A 20101-nucleotide genomic window follows, 5' to 3' on the forward strand; every position below is an offset into this window, starting at 1 on the left:
TGTGGTCTGTGATTGATTTGGTCAGGATTTCGGTTTTCCCCATCATCTGTACCAATTTCGGTGAGAGCCATATCATGTCAATCCTAGAGGCTGATTTTTTTGCCCCAGAATAATAAGTAAACTTTTTCTCATTTGAATTTTCTTTTCTCCATACATCTTCTAGATTATAATTCTGTACCAAATTTCGAAAAACCTCTGGCAATCTTCCCCTGTTCCCCCTCCTCCCCCCTGTTCTGTCCACCTCCCCTTGCATAACCCCATTAAAGTCTCCTAAGAGTACTATTTCTTCATCTGTTATACAGTCCCCCATTTTCTCTCCCAATTTCCTAAAGAATTCCTTTTTGCATCCATTAGGTGCATAGATATTTACAATACATACATTTCCTTTTGGTAAGTACAGACGCACCCCAACCATTCTCCCCTCTTCATCCTGAAATAACTTTTCTGCCTTAATTTTTTGTTTAACGTAAATTATTACTCCCTTCTTCTTCTTTTTGTTTGATGATATGAATTCATTTCCCATTCTCTTGTTTATCAATACCCTTTCATGATTTTGTGATACATGAGATTCCTGGAAACATGCAACGTCCCAGTTGCCTTTTTTTATTATATGTTCTATTTTGTTTCTTTTCAATTTATTATTTAAACCATTCACGTTCCAAGATATAATACTTAAATCCATTGCTTTATTTAAATCCGTTCCAATTGAACAAAAATAAAATGGGGAGCAAATTTACAAACTTCAAAACCGAAATAAAGGAATTAAAGAAAGGGAGGGGTGAAAATAGGCTAAATATATGTAAATTATTTCCAAAATCTAAATTTTCCACCCCTCCACTTGAGAGTTCTGGTTGGCAAAAGTGTGTCTGTACTTTTCACTTCCTCCACTCCTTCTGGAGAGAATGCAGGGAGACTCTATCCCAGTTTCTTTATCTTATATTCTCCTCCTATTATTTTTGAAGAGAGGAGGAAGAAAGAAAGGGAGAGGCAGGAGAGGCAGGGGAAGAAATTTTAATCCAAAAGGAGAAAGGTCTCCCCCTCCCCCTAAGAAAAAATGAAGAAAGGATCAGTCTCCCCAGAAAATCTTATATATACGGCAATCCTTAAGAGCTTCCACTAGGCTGAGGGTCTTCGTCTTCTCTGTCTTCCTCCGATTCTTTAAGCAGCTCCTTTTTGTTCCTGTTACAAAATCTTTCCGCCTCCGCCACCGATCTGAAGGTCTTTTTCTTGCCTTTGAAAGTAAAAGTCAGTCCTTCAGGATACTCCCATATGTACCATATTCCATTTTTACTTAGGGTCTCTGTCACTGCTTTGTAGCCTTGTCTCTTGAGCCTAAATCTCTTCGGTATTTCTTTAAAGATGGCTACTGTTCTTCCTTCTATCACCAAGTTCTCCTCTTTCTTCTTCTGCAAAATTTTGTCCTTAAGGAGCATTGAATTCAAAAAAATCATCACATCTCCCGGTCCCTTGAAGTTTTTTATCCTGTCCGTTCTTACTCTATAAATCTTGTCTATGTCAAGCATCAAATCCTCTTCTCTCACTTGCAACCATGTTGCCAGTCCTTTGATCATTTTTTCTTCTATTTGCTCTCTTGCCGACTCCGGGACACCCCTCATCCTTAAAACCAGCTCCTTCTGTTTCATCTCGAGGAGAGCAATCTGATCCTCAAGTTCCTCTTGCTTCTTTTTCAATCTTTGTGTCGTTTCATCTTCTTTCTCCTTTACTGATCTCAGATCTTTGTTTTCTGCGGCTATCTTTTTTATTGCCTCCTCTTGTTTTCCTATTTTCACATTTATATCTTTCACCGCTTTATCTAGTTCTTTGTTTTTATTATACAGCTCTCTCATCTGCCCAGACAACTCCGCTATCATCTTGGTGTTTTCACCCACTTTGATTTCAACTGAGTCCACTTTAGTTTCAACTGAGTCCAATTTTTCGTTTAAAGTTTTATTCATTCCTATTATCAATTCTTTTATGTCTGCCAAAGACTCACTTTCTGGGTTTGGAGTTGACATTGATTGCCTTCTTAGTTGGTTCCCTGCCAATGCAGTGGAACTAGCTGAATTCTCCTTAAATTTTCTTATGGGCATTTTATTCCTCTATTCTTTGAGGATAGATGCTCAGAGTCCTAATTTTCCCCTTTTCTTTCCCTTTCTGGGAGTATCCTTCTGTATTTTCAGTCTGTCATCACTCTTTCTTTACAGCAGTCTCTTCAAAAAAAAAGGGAAAGAGAAGAGAGAAAGAAGTCGAAAAGAAGGGGGGGTGCTCTATGGTCTTTAAAGGTTTGTTAGGTTCCGATGTCTTGGCAGTCTGCCAACTTGCAGCTTGCAGCTTTCTTCTCTTCGGCACGTAGATACGACAGCTGCAGCTGCGGTGTCTTTGATCTCCCTTCTCTCCTTTCCACCTCCTCCTCCTCTCCGCTTCCCCTCCTCCTCCTTCTCCTTGCCCTTCGTATCGAAAAAAAAACCTTTTCAGAATGGCTTTTCAAGCCTCCCGATCTCCATCTTGGAATGAGGAATAGTGATCTATTATTCAATTAAATTCTGTTTTTACTCTTGCGCTCAGTTCTCCTGTCTCTTTCAGTCTCTCTGACTTCCCCGGCGCGTTTAAAAGTGACCCGTTCAGTAAGCAGCTCTTATTCTGTCAGAGGGCTCTTTCGCAATTAAACAGCGATGCGTTTTATGACTCCTTCGACTTAACCTCACGACCGCGGTCTTAAATTTATAGTCTTTATATCAGCTTTGTAACACTCACGGTCGGCGTATCGTTAAGATGTATCTTGTCGAAGAGCTCTGATGCCTTCTAGGAGCGGAGATTCTCGGGCGCCGCTGCAGCAGACACTGTGTAGCTTTTGCGTTCGGCTCCTCTCAGCGACTTTCACCATTAGAAGGTGCCGCCGCCGAGTTCTGCCAAAATCACGCCGCTTTTCTCAACTTCAGTGAGGGACCCGTACCCTCACCTTTCTTTTGGAGGGGTTTTTTAGGCGCCAACCCCCTCCAAAGCGTACTTTGTCTGCTTTTAGAACTCCACGATTGCCGGAGCTCTTCTCTCCGCGATCCGTTCCCTAGCGCACCATTACCGGAAGTCGTGCTTTACTTCATTTTTGTGTTAGATGCATTTATTTATTTATAAAAATATTTATATCCCACTGTGTAAGGGGGGGAATCAACGTGGTTTACAACAATAAAGCATAAAACTGGACAATAAAACCCTATAAAAAAGGTAAAAATGGACATCAATTACCGTGTTTCTCATATTATAAGACACGTCTTATATTTATTTTTTCCTCAAAAAAACACACTATGGCTTATTTTCAAGGGATGTCTTATTTTTTTCCTCCTCCTCCTGCCGCGGCCGGCATTGCTGCTGCTCCTATCACTATGTCTTATTTTCGGGGTATGGCTTATATTCCTTGAATGCTTAAAAATCCTGCTATGGCTTATTTTATGGGGATGCCTTAAAATATGAGAAACAGGGTAACCATTGTGGAAAGATGTATTCTTAATTGCCTGGATAGGCCTGGTGGAATAGAAAAAAAAAATCAGGGGGCATTTAAAAACTGGCACAGAAGGTGCCTACTGAATGCAGGCATGTGCATTATGCTACATTGCATGCTTCTTTTTTATTATAGAACCATGCCAAAATAATAAAAGTTTCCACCAAGTTAATTATATTTCTGGGAGAACCCAGTGGTACCCATTCTTTTCCATCCTTACAAAATTGCAGGGGAGAGCGGGTACATCTGGGAGAATGGGGATATCTGAGGGCTGTTTCTGAAGGACCACCTTGACCCACAAGGTTGATCTTCTGCAAGAACCTGCCCCTGTGAGCATCCCTCATTCATGAGCATCCCTTCCCCGCCTTCAGAAGTGAGAGAGGTTGTGGCCAGGAACAGGGCCTTTTCAGTGTTCCGACATCTAAGAGGCTCATCAGACACCACTGCTTATTTCTTCTTTTAATTTGCCTGGGGCTTTTGAGATGCTTAACTCTTCTTACATGAAAATCCCCCTGACTACCACTGAACTCAAAGAGCCAAGTTAACTTTTATGCTGCAGTGTTAGTCATAGAAGAGAAGTTTGCCTCCATTGATGGAGACAAACTCCGTCATGTGACAATCTTTGGCGATCACTCTTAGCTGAGTAAGATTGTCTTCCGTGTGACAATAGAGTTGTGTCAAGATTACGGTTTGGTGATATGCTTTCAATTTATCATATGGCAGTTGCCGTTATTATGTGCTAAAAGATGGCGGTGTAAATCAACTACATATTACTTTACACAGCTGTCTGTGGAACAGCATATCCCAAGAAGCTGAAAAAACCCGCTTCCTAGTAATATATCATAGTGTGGCTTTATTGATATGACCTCAGCTATTTATTATTTTCTGAAAGAAACATTTTGAATGGAAGAGCCTTATTGTGATATCAGAATACATTACACACTTTTTATTAATATTGCTTTTCCGTATGTGGTTCATGTGTCATCTTCATTAAATAATGCTTAAAACTTTATGTGCGTTCTCCTAGCTAAAGAAAATTATGATGCACTGCCATAAAGGGAGTGTGATGTATGATTTAAGTGGTGAAGCCCTTCAAACCAAGTTATGCAGAGGATATATGTAGAGGATATCATTTGATTCCCCTCCCCAAGGATTAGCAAAGCTTCGGCATGATGTTCTTTTGTGTCACGTTAGGACACTTTGAGCTGTTCTAATGAATCCTGAGGTTCAATGATACATTTACACTAGTGTGGTCCCCCTGTTTTAACTCAGACTTGAGTGATGAGGTGAGTTGAGTCATTTTAGCTCTTAAATGGCAAAATTTTTATTCTCTTCAATGGACACCTTGCTGTACTGTTTGAATTCACTGTTGAACAGGCAGCTGCTCCCCCCGCCATTTACACGCATTCAATATGTGCATGACCGTGTATACGTGCGCATTGTGTCAAACCCAGAAGTGGCCCAGAAATGCCATAAAGACATTACTGAAACATCACTAAAAGGGCAGAATGGGGGCAGGGCAGGGTGGAGTGGTGGGTTTGAAGGCATTTTCAATGAGTTTCAATTCTACATGATTTCACTGATGTGTGAAGTGACTTGAAACGTAACCCGTGTGTAAACGGGGTGCTGTCTGGAGGGCACCATGTTGGCTGTCCCTGGATTTGGTGGCCATATCAGATTATTCATGTATTTCTTACTGTTTAATGCAAGGAGGTATACACAGTGTCACCCAAGCAGTCTTCCTACCAGACAGTTACCAGATTCAGAGCTGCTTAGCTTAAGCAAGGCAGTTGCATAATTTTTCTTACGACCATGTTCTTGAAAATCATGTAAAAAGGTGAAACTATACGGTACATAGGTAAAGCATATGCTTTGCATGGAGAAAGACCAGGACTACAAAACTTAACAATGAAAAGGTTGTCATTAAGCAGGACTGGGAAAGACCTCTGGCTACGACCTTGGAGAACTGCTACCAGTCAGGGTAGACAGTACTGGGTAAGATGGGTCAATGGGAGATGTACTCTTGATCATGAAATACAGTCATACCTCACGATACTTCCGCTGCGGGTTGCGTCTTTTCAGGTTACAGACGTGCCGAACCCGGAAGTCCTGAAAGGGGTTACTTCCGGATTCGGCGCGTCCGTAACCTGCGTAGAAGCACTAAATCACGCTTTGCGCGTGCGCAGAAGCACCACATTGTGTCACACACGAGCGCAGATGAGGCGCTTCAGGATGCGGCCTTTTCATGTTGCAAACAGGCCTCTGGAACAGATCCCGTTCGCAATCATAGGAACCACTGTATTTCTAAATATATAAGGGTAACAGTTCCGTTGGAAATGGCAGCAAGTTGCTTAGTCTATTCTCCAGTGACTATAGAACTGAGTCACCTAGCTCTGTGACTAATTAATGCTATATTTGCATCAATTTACTATGCAAATTTATCTGCACCAGGGATTGGGAGCCTGTCGAAGTGGTTACAGTATGGGGAGTTTGAGGACCTCCAGATGTTGTTGGACTCCAGTTCTAATTAACCCTGCCAGCATGGCCAGTGTTGTAGTCACCTCAACTATATTAAGAGAAGCACTTCTAATTTTGGCTCAGCTGTCACTTTCATTTCCTTATTGCCATATTCATTTTATATTAAAACTGCCTGTACTAGCTTTCAGTTGCAATTTGATTTTACAAAATAGGTAAATGTCCTTATAATTTAATCATATATGCTCTTTAAGCCTCCTGGCCTGCATAAACTTGGGCTTACCTTTTTCTACTAAATGAGCTGAATTGGGAGCTTGGGAACAATTAAATTGGCTTTCTTCAACCGAATTCAACAGGATGATCACTGTGTGAGCCATCTGTGATTAAACCCCATTGTATCACATTCAGAAATCTTCCCACTCAGGCTCTTAAAGAAAAGTAATTCCATTTTAGTGCTCCATATTGTAGGCTTATGTCATCCTCAAAAGACATTGTCTTTGATCAAAGCAACAGCTCTGTTTTAAGGTCAGGCACGCTTCAGGCATCTCCATGTTTCCCAGCTGCTGAAAAATTGTTGTTGGGATAGTGGAACACATTGAAAGGGAGTAATATTTCAATTCTTACACCAACATACCATGGGTGAAACTCAGTTGCATTATACCCAATGGGAGCTTTGGCATATCTTTGTGACATATGAACTGCACTTGTTGTTTCTATCCACATTCCATGTTGTTGTCCATGTTGTTGTCCATGTTGTTGTTGTTGTTGTTGTTTAATTTGTACCCTGCTCATCTGACTGGGTTTCCCCAGCCATTCTGGGTGGCTTCCAACATATATAAAAACATAATAGAACATTAAACATTAAAAACAAAACAAATGATTACTACAATGTGTTTTCATTTGTGTAAAGAAATAGTATCTCTTCAGTTATTTTTTTATTTGATTCCATTTTTGAGTCATTTCTAATAAAGTGATATTCGATTGAGACTATGTACACCAGGCAGAACATTTTCATTCTTTCTTTAAACCTAAGTTTTATATAGCGTACATGGCAAATGATAACAATATTGCTTATTTGGTCTTCCCCAAATTGTTGGCTTCCGAAGAAAGGTTTGGCAAGAAGGAAGGTTTACCAATCTGATACCCGTTTTCCCGAAAATAAGACCTACCCATAAAATAAGCCGTAGCAGGATTTCTAAGCATTTGTGCAATATAAGCTATAAGACATAGTGATAGGCACAGTTCTGGAGGGCGCCAAGGAAGAGGCGAGGCTGGACGTGTAATAAAAATAAGACATCCCCTGAAAATAAGCCATAGTGTGCCTTCTTGAGGAAAAATAAATATAAGACAGTGTCTTATTTTCGGGGAAACACGGTAGCTAAACATTTGTAACTATGCCAACAATGTTGTCTTTTGTTACTGGTTGCCATGGGTAAGAAAAAGCAACACACAACGTCTGAACAAAAATAAGACTCTCTACGAGAGGGTCTTCCGAGTCAAAGGTTGGACCAGTGCTTTAAACAGGCACAAGTGTATTTTTTATTTTAACAAGTTGCTCTTCATTAATACTAAAGCAATATTTTTTCTTCCTTATCTTCTGTTATATTATCTATCAGAATGTTAAAGAGAATGACATTGTTTGAGAGTAAGCTAACAAGTAAGTATTGTATCAAATTTGCTCTGTCCTTGTGGCAAAGGTGAGAGATATGAGAAGAAACATCTGTCAAGCTGCCAAGAGGAGCAAGCTGGAGTCTCTTAATAAAAGTGAGAGATGCAAAGAGCTCTAGTGTGTTTCAAAGCTAGGCAGCTACCCTTTGTATCATAAATCTTTATCATGACACTACCTACCCTTAATGCAAAATTACATTCTATACTGTTTTCTGAAGCATTTCAAAAATTGTAATAACTGGGAATAGGCTGTAGGCTCCCTGTTTCCAAACCACTTCGAAAGAGCTATACTGATTTTTAAAGGCCCATTATGAATTTACATCACCATCATTATTATTACAATTTATTACCCACCTTTCACCCAAAGGCCAGGGTGGGTTACAGCAACTAAAACACAAAATTAAAAACAGTTTAAAACAAAATTATAGAAGTAAGGTGGGTCTTGAAAATATACATTTTATACACACACAACATACATGTGTATCTTACAATAGAGCAAGGGTGTGTGTGTTGTGTAATGTTGGATATTGTTCGGGTACTTCCTATTCCAAAGCATCACCACCAGCAGTCTTATTCATCTGTTGATCATTACCCAGTCTTCTGTATCAATCATTTATACCAGGTTAATTTAAATAATATTTATGTATTCCAAATTACTGTGAGCACTTCTTTGATTAGCAGAGCATCCCTCCGCCACTTTGCAGCTATGCATACTTTTTGAAAAAGTTACCAACTATTCCATGTTAGGCTTAATAATTAAATCCTTGAGATAACCCAATAATAGAATTATGTGAACATGCAGTATTAAATACCCAGTCATTTCATTAATGACTGTAACTCCTTACAGAACAGCTCAAATTTTTTCAAGAGGGCTGAGCAATTGTTGAAACTATAAAACAATATGGGCAGATTTCTTACATATATTGGGTGGAATGCCCCCATATTAAAACTGTTTATAATGTAATACAAACATTATGTTGGAAGAGTGATTACAGATTTTTGAGCCTGCTTCAGAAACCACAACTCAGCAATTGTAGGTAGGTAGATCTCTTTAATGTGAATGACCATAGACCAGGCATCCCCAAACTGTGGCCCTCAAGATGTTTTGGCCTACAACTCCCATGATCCCTAGCTAAGAGGACTAGTGGTCAGGGATGATGGGAATTGTAGCCCAAAACATCTGGAGGGCCGAAGTTTGGGGGTGCCTGCCATAGACACTTTCCTGCCTCTGAGAAACCATTCAGAGCTTAGAAACAAAACAACTGGATATATAGGCTCTGATTTGAAGACTAGGGCCTACTCTGGTACATAGATTTTAAACTATTAACACTTTTGTTGGGCTCTGTAATATATCCTGCAGTTGCCATATTATTGATCATTCCCTTTTCCACGGTGTTCTCAGAATTGTCCACTTTATTTTGACTTCCTTTAAAAATGTATTAGTTTCTTCTGGTGCTGAAAATGGAAGTCAGTATTTATAACTACAACAATAGCTGACTTAAACTTATTTCACACTACAACTTGCCCCTGTTTTAACAGTGACTTGTATCATCATCAACTCACCTGTGCTGCACTTGATATCATTCTAGTGCAAACTTAGCATTGATATGAGTAATTACTCTGGTCTTTGGTGCAGAAATGAATGTGCAGTTTGGTCGATGGCTATGCATCTGCATTCACGCTATGTTCAGTTGATCTGCATAATCCACACAGCTTTTTTGAGTATTTGGTGCCTCAAGCACCCACCTAACCAACAGAGTTGTGTTCACAGTATTGACTGGAGCGGGGACATAAAATGAGAACATCACTCAGACCCAGTAACTGAATATTTGCACTCATGATGAATTGGGAACTGAGGAATGACACATGCACTATCTGTTGCCATATGTCCTCGTTTTCCAGGACACATCCAGCCACCATAGAGATCCAAAGTTAAAAGTGGAAGTCAGCAAATGTGTCCTCTTTTTTGCTCTTCAAAATATGTAACTCCAATTAGTGGGTTGCACAGGAAGTTCAAGCAGTGTGCTGTGTCCTAGATTTGGCTTAGCTGAAGGCAAGAAATATGGTTTCTATATGATTTCCCAGTCACTGACAAATCTTATTATTTTACTTACATAGACTTGCATTTGGCTATAACTCTAGATTAAATTCCACTGAATGGCTCTGTAGTGGCATGACAAATTATACAAAATATGCCACCCTCATTAGACATTGGCTTGAGTCCTATAACGTGTAATGGGCATGTTAGAAATAGCTAATCAAGAATCTAACATTTTAACTGCAAAGGCACTTAATGGACCATAATGCCTGATATTCTTCACTATATTATGGTTTTTCAACTCTATTCTACTGAAACAAGATAACTAGTTGGGTACACATGTCATCGTTTTCATCCAACTGTCTCCATGCTCCTTGATTACTTTCTTTGACAAGATCCGTAGCAGACAATCCTTATCTCAATGTTCCCCTGCCCGCCCATTTCTTAATTATGTGCTGTCAAAGACAAATGGGTGCTTAAAGGATGTCTTAGTATTTACATACTCTTTTGTCACCTTTCTTAACTTTGCTGTCCGGGTGGAAGACTTCTAATAATTACAATAATAGTACACCAGAGAAGTTATGTCAGCCTTGTGCATACTATTAATGCATTAATGTGTCAAAACAGCAGTGAATGACACAGCTCCAGGCAGTCTTAAAAGCTACTAATGGTAGTCCCACTCCAAGGAATTGATTTGTAAGCAACCCTAAAGCTATAAAACTTTCCTACTGATATATGGTTTCACAAGCTTTGTACTTACCACCCAACTCATTTTTAGTATATGGCTAACAGCTGTTTGAAGAAGAGAACCATATAGAAAGACAACATGTGCCATATTACTGTGTTAGAAAATTACTAATGAATGGTAATAAAGTAATCAGATAATTGAAATAACTCATTTGCCAAAGGTCCACATTCTGTTGTTAGATACCCCAGGACAAAGTAAGGTTTGCAGTGGAATTAATCATGCAATTGGTTTCTGTAGTTCTTTTGGTTCAGATCAGTTTCTTTGTTAATCAAAAAGAGTTTAACCATTTAGAAAAACAGCAAGAACTATTGTCTTGGAACAATGGCAATGTAGCAATGTGCACATTTTTGGGATGTGGCTTCAAAGACAGATCCAGAATTGTTTTTTAAGAGCATATGCTTGCTGTGTAACTCAAAGCTCAGCATCAATCTGAGGTGCACGTTTAATAAATTCCTTCTCTGAGTTGGCTTTATTTCCTTCACCTGCAGATCCAATAGAATTACTGTTCAAATGCTATGCTTCATTTTCACCTTTTTTGGGGATGGGGTGTGTGTGTACTCAAAATGTGTGCTCAAAACTTAATTGTTAAAACCAATTTAAAAATGCTAATTATTTTCCCACTATTCTCTTGGTGATAAATATGCTGATTGGAAAGATTACATCTTTGTAATTTTTTAACAGTGTCATTACCTGAATATATGTTCTGGAATCTGAAACCTGCAATAAAATGACAAGCTTAGAGCAAAAGTAAATGATGGAATTAATGCAGATGATAAGACTTCTTTTTTTGTATTTCAGAAATTGCTGACAGCTTGTAGATTCTTATCAGCACAGTTCATTCAACCTTTAAATTGCTTCTCATACTGTACATAGCTCATATACTGTGTGATCAGGAAAAATTATACTAGAGTTGTATGATAATGTTTTGGAGACAATATTATTTTACCCACTTCTGAATGCATTCATTGAGCCTATTGAAATGCATGCAATATAATAACATTATACTATGATTCTCCTGGGGTTTGCAATAGACCATTGAATGACTATATAAGCACACAGGAAACTATTTAGGTGTGAGAAGCGACTGAGGATTATGAATTACATTTTGAGTTCTCACTAAGCTTATTGCTATATTGTATGCTACTGCAGAGGTATAAAGAAATCATCTCATCTTCTGTGAAAATAAATTCTACTCAGCGTGAAATAGGAGAAAATCTCTTAACCCCAGTTATTTCTTCGATTTATGCAGCCCCAGATTCTGTGGACCAGCTTTATAAAGCTGTTCATCAGAAAAGTCCTGTTATTATTACCATTCTCATTTACTACCTGTTTATTATAGCATCTCTCTGTTTATCAACAGTGACAATTTCCCAGATACACATGAAACATAGGACGAGGAAAGAAATCAAGAGCAATTTCCATGCATGTGCGCTTGAACATAGTATGTGCAAGTGTGCATTGCTAATCAGTTATACTTCCAGAATTCTAACTGGTATCCTAGAAAGCCTTATTGAATGTACCCAGAGAAGAACCAGCATATTTTTGACTGTTTTTATGCAGTGATCTGAATATGCTGACATTTTAAAGCATCCTGCTGCAGCCTCATTCCAGGTTGTGAGAATGCAAAATATTTTAAGCATTTATTTTTTGTTTTCACTTTACTCAGTTAACAATCAGTATATTTAAATAAAATGAAAAACACCCAGTTGAATGGGGTTCCTCAACAGAAGCATCTTAGTCAACTTGCCTTGTAGCTCCTATATTGATGGATATCTGCTCTTGTCTCAGCTGTAACCAAAAACCTAATGTTTCTCTCCCTCGTCCTTTCTATTTGGAATACTCGATTGCCTGCAATTTTAATCTACAGGTGCTTTCAGGACATTTGAATTGTAAATGAGAAATTCCATCCACTGCCTTTGTGTCCCCATTCTTGGAAATAATATGCATTGAAATCGGAGCTATTAGGAGGATTACGCCTACTTAGCCAAATTACTACATGAAGAACTCTAGTTTTTAGTATTTAGAGATGAGGAAATTATTTACTAGATGTTTATTTTATGCAAATACTTTTGTCAAGCTGCCTAATGAGCTACAGCACAAAAATTAACCTAATTACATAATGTGGTATCCGCTGGAAATATAGTAGGTGTTTTTTTTTAATATGCTGCAAAATCCTCTTCAATGGCTCGCTATTATGGCTTGTCACAAGAGTGGGTAAGTTGAATATATAAAGCTGAAGGAAGTATGAGGAAAACGAAAGCAGAAAATGCATTAATCAATGAATCACCACTATGTTTCCATTAATCGCTTGCAGGTCTGGTATTTTCATTTTTCGGCTGATAATATTGTTACAAAAAACAACAACACTGGGTGATACGCAATGTCCTGCAAGTGAACATTCTTCTCCCTACAGTCTCCTGCACCAAACATTGGCAGACAAACATTGTTCGATTGCACCTGTATAAGTTGGTTTATTGAGACTATGCATTTAACAATATTTGGGAGTTCAGTCTATGCATTTAACATAATTTTTAAGATTTCAGGGAAATATATTGTAACATAAATTTAAGTGTATATATCGAATCAACATACAGTCGTACCTTGTTTTGCGACCGGGATCCGTTCCGGAGCCCTGGCCACTAGCCAAAAAGGATGCAGGGCAAAGTGTCACATCTTTGCACGTGCACGAAGCGGTTTGTGCTTCTGCGCATGCGCGAGCGGCAAACCCGGAAGTAACCTGTTTCGGTACTTCCGGGTTTGCCACGGACGTTCGCCGGAACGGACGCTAGACGAGGCGGATGTTCGCTGAGGTATTACTGTACTCTGTTTGGCATATCAGAGAATGAAAGAGATTTATACCCATACAGTCTGTGGCATAGAAGCTCCACAGCCACCGGGGAGTTGCTTCCCTGTGTTTCTGTACGTTGTGAAGAAATAATTCCAGGGAACTCTGTATCATTGTATGCCGAACTAAGTAAGAGAGTTGGGACCACAGACAGGGAGAGAAACTTAATGACTCAGGCAAGGCACAGATGAAGGGGACAGCCACCTTGAAGTGAGTCACACAAGCAGCGCAGAGAAAGAGCAGGAGGGACAGAGAAAACCAGCAGTTGAACGCAACCTTGTTTAAATAAAGTTATCCTGCTTAGATTACTGCTGCTTGACTCTTAATGATAGCTAACACCACTTGGACCACACTGAAGCAAGTAAGGGCCAATTCAGACACATGTTCAAGAGGACAGCTCCCCTTTTCTGGGGGGCTGCATTGCGGGAGGAGTTCCGGGACCTCCCAGTGACCCGGCTGTGGGTGGAGGGATGCTGGCCACGTCACTAGGATGCCCAGCTGCGTCACGCCCCCTGGCCGACCAATCGGGTTAGCCAGGGGGCGTGGCCACTTGTTGTTTAAATGGGCGGCGGTCTCCATTCGTCCCTGTACCTTCTGCCTGTTATATGCACATGGTAGCATATGGCTTGGGGGCATGTAAATGTACAATCAATTCCCACAATCAATCCTCTTCAAGAAGAGGGTGGAAGGATTTCGGAAATCCTGGGAATTGCATATATGACTGTACTGTACACAGATAAAGTCTGGTGACATAAGTTTTTATTTATTCATTCATTTTAAAAATTGGTACTCGACTCTTTAATCACACTATCAGTTAATAAAATATTAATGCACACAATAAAATAGCTAATACACACATTTTTATTTTTATCTTATGCGTAGCAAGGCTGTGTGTTTCAGCCTGCTGCCTAAGCTCATATGGATCTAAGAAGTCCCAGTGTGATGAGAAGCACATACAGCAGAAATTCAACAAGTCAATACTTTCTTTAATATACACAGATAACTAATACAAGAAAATAATTGGAGGAAGAGAGAAATAAACTAATGGGCCAAATTCACCTATTGTACAATTCTGGAGAGAGAGAGAAAGAAACGGAAGCCTGTGGAAATTCATACATGCAATGGAAGTCTGGATTTCCCCCTTGTGACTAAAAGTACTACTGACAGAAAAATTAATATGTATGTGCTGCATTTCCCCCTTCCATTTTAAATAAAGCTCAATGAAAAAATATTTTAAAAGAATTTTAATTTCAAATGCCAAGCCATGTTACCTTTTTGAATCCACTAGAATTGCATAGCCTAAGGCTATAATCTCAGAGAGGTTACATCTTGCATCCATCTGAATTTTCATGAACTGTTTTTTGATTGGGTACTATTTAATAGGAATGAGGGATATTTTATTGACGAAAGGATCTTACTTTAGCTGCCCAATTGTATGTATGTGCTACCATTAGGATCTTAGTAGGACTATATTTAACTAATAACTTTTATCTTAGGAAGGATGGATAAGGGAGAGAGATAAAATGCTTGTATATAAGAGAATTAGAATACAAACATCAGTGGCATAGCTGCCAAGTTATCCCCTTTTTTAAGGGAAATTCCCTTATGCTGAATAGGCTTCCTCGTGAGAAAAGGGAAAACTTGGCAGCTATGATCAGTGGTCAGTTGTCTAGCAAGATGGTGTGTTGTGTGAATACATTAATTTGGTGGTCCTGGCTTTTAAATATATTGCATTTCAATCTCAGATTCCATATGTCTGCATTTTTCCCCACGTCTGTCTTCAAGCCTCCAGACATTAAATGAATAATTCATACAGCAAGAGACTCCAAAATTTGGGTTGTGTTGGCTGGCCTAGCTCACAATATTGACGCTTGCTGAGCAATTTATTGTTTCAGCAGGGTTTCCATTTGCTTTATGTGTTTTCTGTGCAGGTTGGGGAGGTTTTCAGTAGGGTCTCAGCTTCTGGGCTTTTAAAATATATTAGATGAAATTAGCCGGAATTCTGTTGTACGTTTCATATATGGAAGGACCTGAGTGGCCAAGGCTAGATGTACTGTTATTAGGTTCATGGTTTGTATTATTCAAAAACCATGGCCACCCTTGTTTTGGGCAGTGCTGCTGGGAGCTGGCACTGGGCCTAGGGGAAGATATGTGATCCTAAATCTTCCTACAAATCAAATTTTAGTACTTTACTTAAACAAGTTCATAAGTGACTTAGGTTTAACTTAGGCTAAGAGAAGGGACGCAGGTGGCGCTGTGGGTTAAACCACAGAGCCTAGGGCTTGCTGATCAGAAGGTCGGCGGTTTGAATCCCTGCGACAGGGTGAGCTCCCATTGCTCAGTCCCTGCTCCTGCCAACCTAGCAGTTCGAAAGCACGTCAAAGTGCAAGTAGATAAATAGGTACTGCTACAGCGGGAAGGTAAATGGCGTTTCCGTGTGCTGCTCTGGTTCGCCAGAAGCGGCTTTGTCATGCTGGCCACATGACCTGGAAGCTATACGCCGGCTCCCTCGGCCAATAATGCGAGATGAGCGCCACAACCCCAGAGTCGGTCACGACTGGACCTAATGGTCAGTGGTCCCTTTAAGAGAAGCTAAACATAAATGAAAAGCATTTATCAGAACAGGATAGTTAATGTGATTATAAAAAATAACACCATTCACTCGTATGCTCCAATCAGAGGTCATAAACGTTGCTCTTCAGCTGATAGAAATGCAGCTGGGATCTGCCTTTCTTGTTTCGCTGCCTGCCTCACGCCATTAGTCCATGCCTGAGCTAATCTCTTCTTTTTGGACATGTAGCTACTGACCTCAGCCTCAGATCTATGTTGATCAGTACTTTCGAGAGCTTTTTGCTGGCGATTATTGATTTGTCTGATGTGTAGTCAAGTTGCTCGCTGCCTAGGTCAATATCTGTGCAGACTGATCAACAGTATTTTTACCCTTGGGTTGGTCTTACAGTCAGATCCAGGTCCCCACCATGGCCTTTTGCTCAAAGAACAAGGATTGTAGCTGTTAAGCAAAGTGTTTCCAAATCTACCTTTCAGCTTACATGAAGCATAAAGACAAACTTTCTGTGTTCTACAGCAACATTGATCTTTTCACCTGCTGAGGAATTTATGTGTGTCTTCTACAAAACCTCTGCATGCAGCATACAATGTACCCTAGACTCCTCCTCTGCACTGGTGGTCTAGCTGTCTTTTGGGGACACATGTTTGCTATTACTAATTCGTTCAGTGAGGAAGGCCTGATAATCTTCCAAGAAACCCTGCAATTCCTTGGCACATAGTTCAAAAACCACTGTCAAAGAAGAATGGGTCCATTTGTTTCACATAGCCCATTTTTCCACAATAGTTTATTTCAGACTCAGTTATTTTTTAGGTTTGAAATGCCAGATTCAGGATCTGATGGCCCAACACATTGTGAAAATCAGGGGTGCATCTCAATAGAATTTGTGGCATTATAAGAAGGAAATTAAATCCTACATTTTCAGTAAATTCTAATGGGTTGGATTGATGACTATGACTGTCCTGCTCTGCAAACAAAAGGACTCCTTCCATTCAAAGATGGAGCTCTAACTCTTTATAGGCTGCCAATCCATTAACTGCCTAGAGCAGGCATAGGCAAACTCCGGCCCTCCAGATGTTTGGGACTACAATTCCCATCATCCCTAGCTAACAGGACCAGTGGTCAGGGATGATGGGAATTCCTTCTCCTTCCTGTACCACTTTGCACACTGTTCCTGAAGGTCCCCCAACCCTCATGAGCAGATTTGTGAAGAGCATAGGGGACAGCAGGGGGAAATAAGGAAAGGCTGTAAATAACCTCCTCATCCTTCTGCCCATGGAGTATCCAGTAAGTGAAGTTCCATCAAAGACATATCCGGAGTCAATCATTGTTTTTAAATAGAAATTTAGGCGCAGCATTCCTGTTTTGCGAAATGCACATTTTGATGAAATCAAAGACAGGATTTAAAATCCCTTTTGATACAGAACCGCTCCTTTGATCTTTTAAGGAAGAGCAGCTGCCAGTGGTTTGTGAAATCAAGCAGGAAAGCTGTAGTAAACTGGTGTAATGTGTGTTGTTGTAAGATTGATGTTTACTTTTTCTCAACATTTTATGTTTGTGTGCAACTGTTTTGACAAACTGAAAAGCAATAAGTAAGTAAGGGGCAGGAGAGCAAGGACAGGAGAGTGGGAAATCAAGTCAGGGGTTAACTGTTTAATACATTTCAGTCAGATAGTACCATGAAGGTGTTTGATATGTCTTTCTTTCTCTCTCTCTCTCTCTCCCTCCCTCCCTTCTACCTGATAGTTTCCCATGACACTCAAACCTGACATTATGATTTATCTCATCAGCAGGAGGATTGGGGTTGGGATTTTGAAGTTCATTTTTGCACTTATTCTCATTGTGCCTCAGCGAGTATTGAAAAATGTTTACTTATATTTAAATAAAAGACTTGCTCTGCCATCATACCTCAGATGTACTTGGGTGTACAATCTCTCTAATAGATTGTCTCCTTGTAGGATACATATAAAGTGTGAAGTGGCCCTTGGCCTCAACCATTCACTGAGATCATATTATTTTGCTGCTACTTCATTGAGAAGAGGAAAGTTGAGTAGCAAAGGAATCCTCATATTATTCCCAGAGGTGAAGTGCAGAGGTGGCTAAAGAAACCTTCATAAACTTCATTTCCTAGCAGCTATATTCCCCCCGCCAAACCATTTCTCAAATCAGTTGATGTTACCTCCTAGTTGATCTGCAAGATAAAACCATAATATAATATTATATGTTTCTGTTTTCATAGCTGAGTCCACTTCTGAAAGATACAGTCCTGAAGAGAACATTCAATGCAACATTGAATAATCCGGTTGAGATTCAAGTGGCCAATTCCATTTATAGACCTATGACAGAGAAAGATATTTTCTGTGTGTCGAATGAACTAGTCTCGAAAAAGTGAGTACGATAACTTCATACTTCCTGCCTTTATATTTACTAAGAAATGCAGGCTGGTAAACAGAATTTACAGGTGTATTTTGCTAAGATTTTCTGTGTTTTGAATTAAAGCAAACAGTTTTCAACTCAAGAGTTTAAAACTAATAATAAATTAGATGACAACTTTTCTATAGCTCATCTTCTTAAACTAAAGACCAAGCTATGCAAGTCTTATAATGCAAAGGCTATACTAGATTTACTTAGTCATAAATACAAGATTATGGGACCATAGGATGATGATGATGATTTTATTTATACCTCGCCACTCTGGGCTGCTTACAGCATATATAAAAACATAATAAAACATAAAACATTTTAAAGAAGAATAAATAAACCAATAAATCAATACAAACAACAACAACATCATAAATAATAACAAACAGTTTACAAAATAAAAAAAATTAGTTCAGTAGCACCTTAAAGATCAACTAAGTTTTTATTTTGGTATGAGCTTAAGGTGCTACTGAAGGAATTTTTTTATTTTGCTTCGACTCAGACCAACACGGCTACCTACCTGTAACTAAAACAGTTTACAGTTATACACAAATTAAAATAACTGTGTATGCACACAAAAGCTCATACCAGTAACAAACTTGGTTGGTCTCTTAAGGTGCTACTGGAAGGAATTGTTTTATTTTGTTTTGCCAACCCCAACCAAACATTTAACCAACTCAAACCCAACAAAAACAAAACAGAGGAACCAAAATTAAATATTTAAAAACATTTTAAAACATTTTAGCCAGTTGCCCCAACCCAAGAGTTGTTCCAGCAATGTCCCTTAGGCCTTCTGGGAGTCTCTTTTAGCTGTTCAGGGTGAGTCTGGGCCCTGCCCCCTGGGCCAGGTGGAAATGGGCCTTGCAGCAGGGAGCAGTCTTCCTTCCAGTACTCACAGAAGCAACAATAGATGGACAAAGTCAGGCAGAAATTATTATTCTGAGAATCAAAGTTATAAGAGCATATGCAGAGAGCTTTTCAGGAGGATTGGATGGACTAATTTGGTGTCTGCTTCCTTCAGTTCAAATGTATCATGTATACAGGCCAGGTGGTCTCCTGCCAGTCATTCACATATAATAAGGAAGAGGATGAAGGGACGAGATGAATGGGAATGTTCACCCACACCTACATTAAGCAGGGACAATTGGGTAAACCTAATTAAATGCACCCCGTCTCTTTCCATACAGACGAAATGAAACCACAGTAGCTGGGTCCGTTTGAAGGTTGTCCTGTGAAGAAATGTCAACAGTTTGATGACGTCCTCATATCATTTGTTTGTTTTGTCTTCTGGGATATAAAAACTGCTCTTTTCAATATATCTTCTTTATTTTGCTTCTTTGTGAAATTCTCTTCCTTGTGCCTGGTCTTTTGCAATGTATTCCTCTACATTTCTGCTTTTATACCATAACCTTTAATAAAAGTTATTTGGCAAATTAATATATTGTTCTTTGCAAGACAACACCTTGTTTAGCACACACAAGTCCAGTTTTTTTGGATGAATGTATGAAAGCCAGAATATGTTAATGACATACAGTATTTGAATAAAGTGTATGTATTTGGGCCTGAGCTATCAGTCAGCAGGAGTGGCAAACATAATGGCTTTTGCAACATTATAGACATCCCTAAATTCATGTAGATTGCAGAAACAACCAGCAGAAATACAAGTATGTGCTTGAGATTCTTTGCTATTAAAAAGTGAATTGTATTCTCCAAATTACACTCAGAGAAGACTCATTAAATGTAATGAACCTAAGTTAGTCATGCCTGTAATTTAAATAGGTCTATTCTGGGAAGGTCTAATATTTTATAAAATAAAAAAGTTCCTTCCAGTAGCACCTTAGAGA

At 39.3% G+C, this 20101-nt stretch overlaps 1 protein-coding gene across 2 annotated transcripts in view; it reads left to right on the plus strand.

Moving 5' to 3' along the window:
- STPG2 (sperm tail PG-rich repeat containing 2) overlaps positions 1–19694 on the plus strand; it is a 217166-nt gene extending 197472 nt beyond the window's left edge. For both annotated transcript variants that reach the window (XM_060278456.2, XM_088660493.1), the window contains 2 exons: positions 18076–18224; positions 19445–19694. In XM_060278456.2, coding sequence (XP_060134439.2) covers positions 18076–18224; positions 19445–19478 — 183 coding nt within the window. In that variant the 3' untranslated portion in view covers positions 19479–19694. The remainder of the gene's footprint in view (positions 1–18075; positions 18225–19444) is intronic.
- Positions 19695–20101: the final 407 nt, after the last annotated feature.

Source organism: Zootoca vivipara, chromosome Z1 (genome assembly GCF_965207765.1).
Source record: "Zootoca vivipara chromosome Z1, rZooViv2.hap1.1, whole genome shotgun sequence".
NCBI lineage: Eukaryota > Metazoa > Chordata > Lepidosauria > Squamata > Lacertidae > Zootoca > Zootoca vivipara.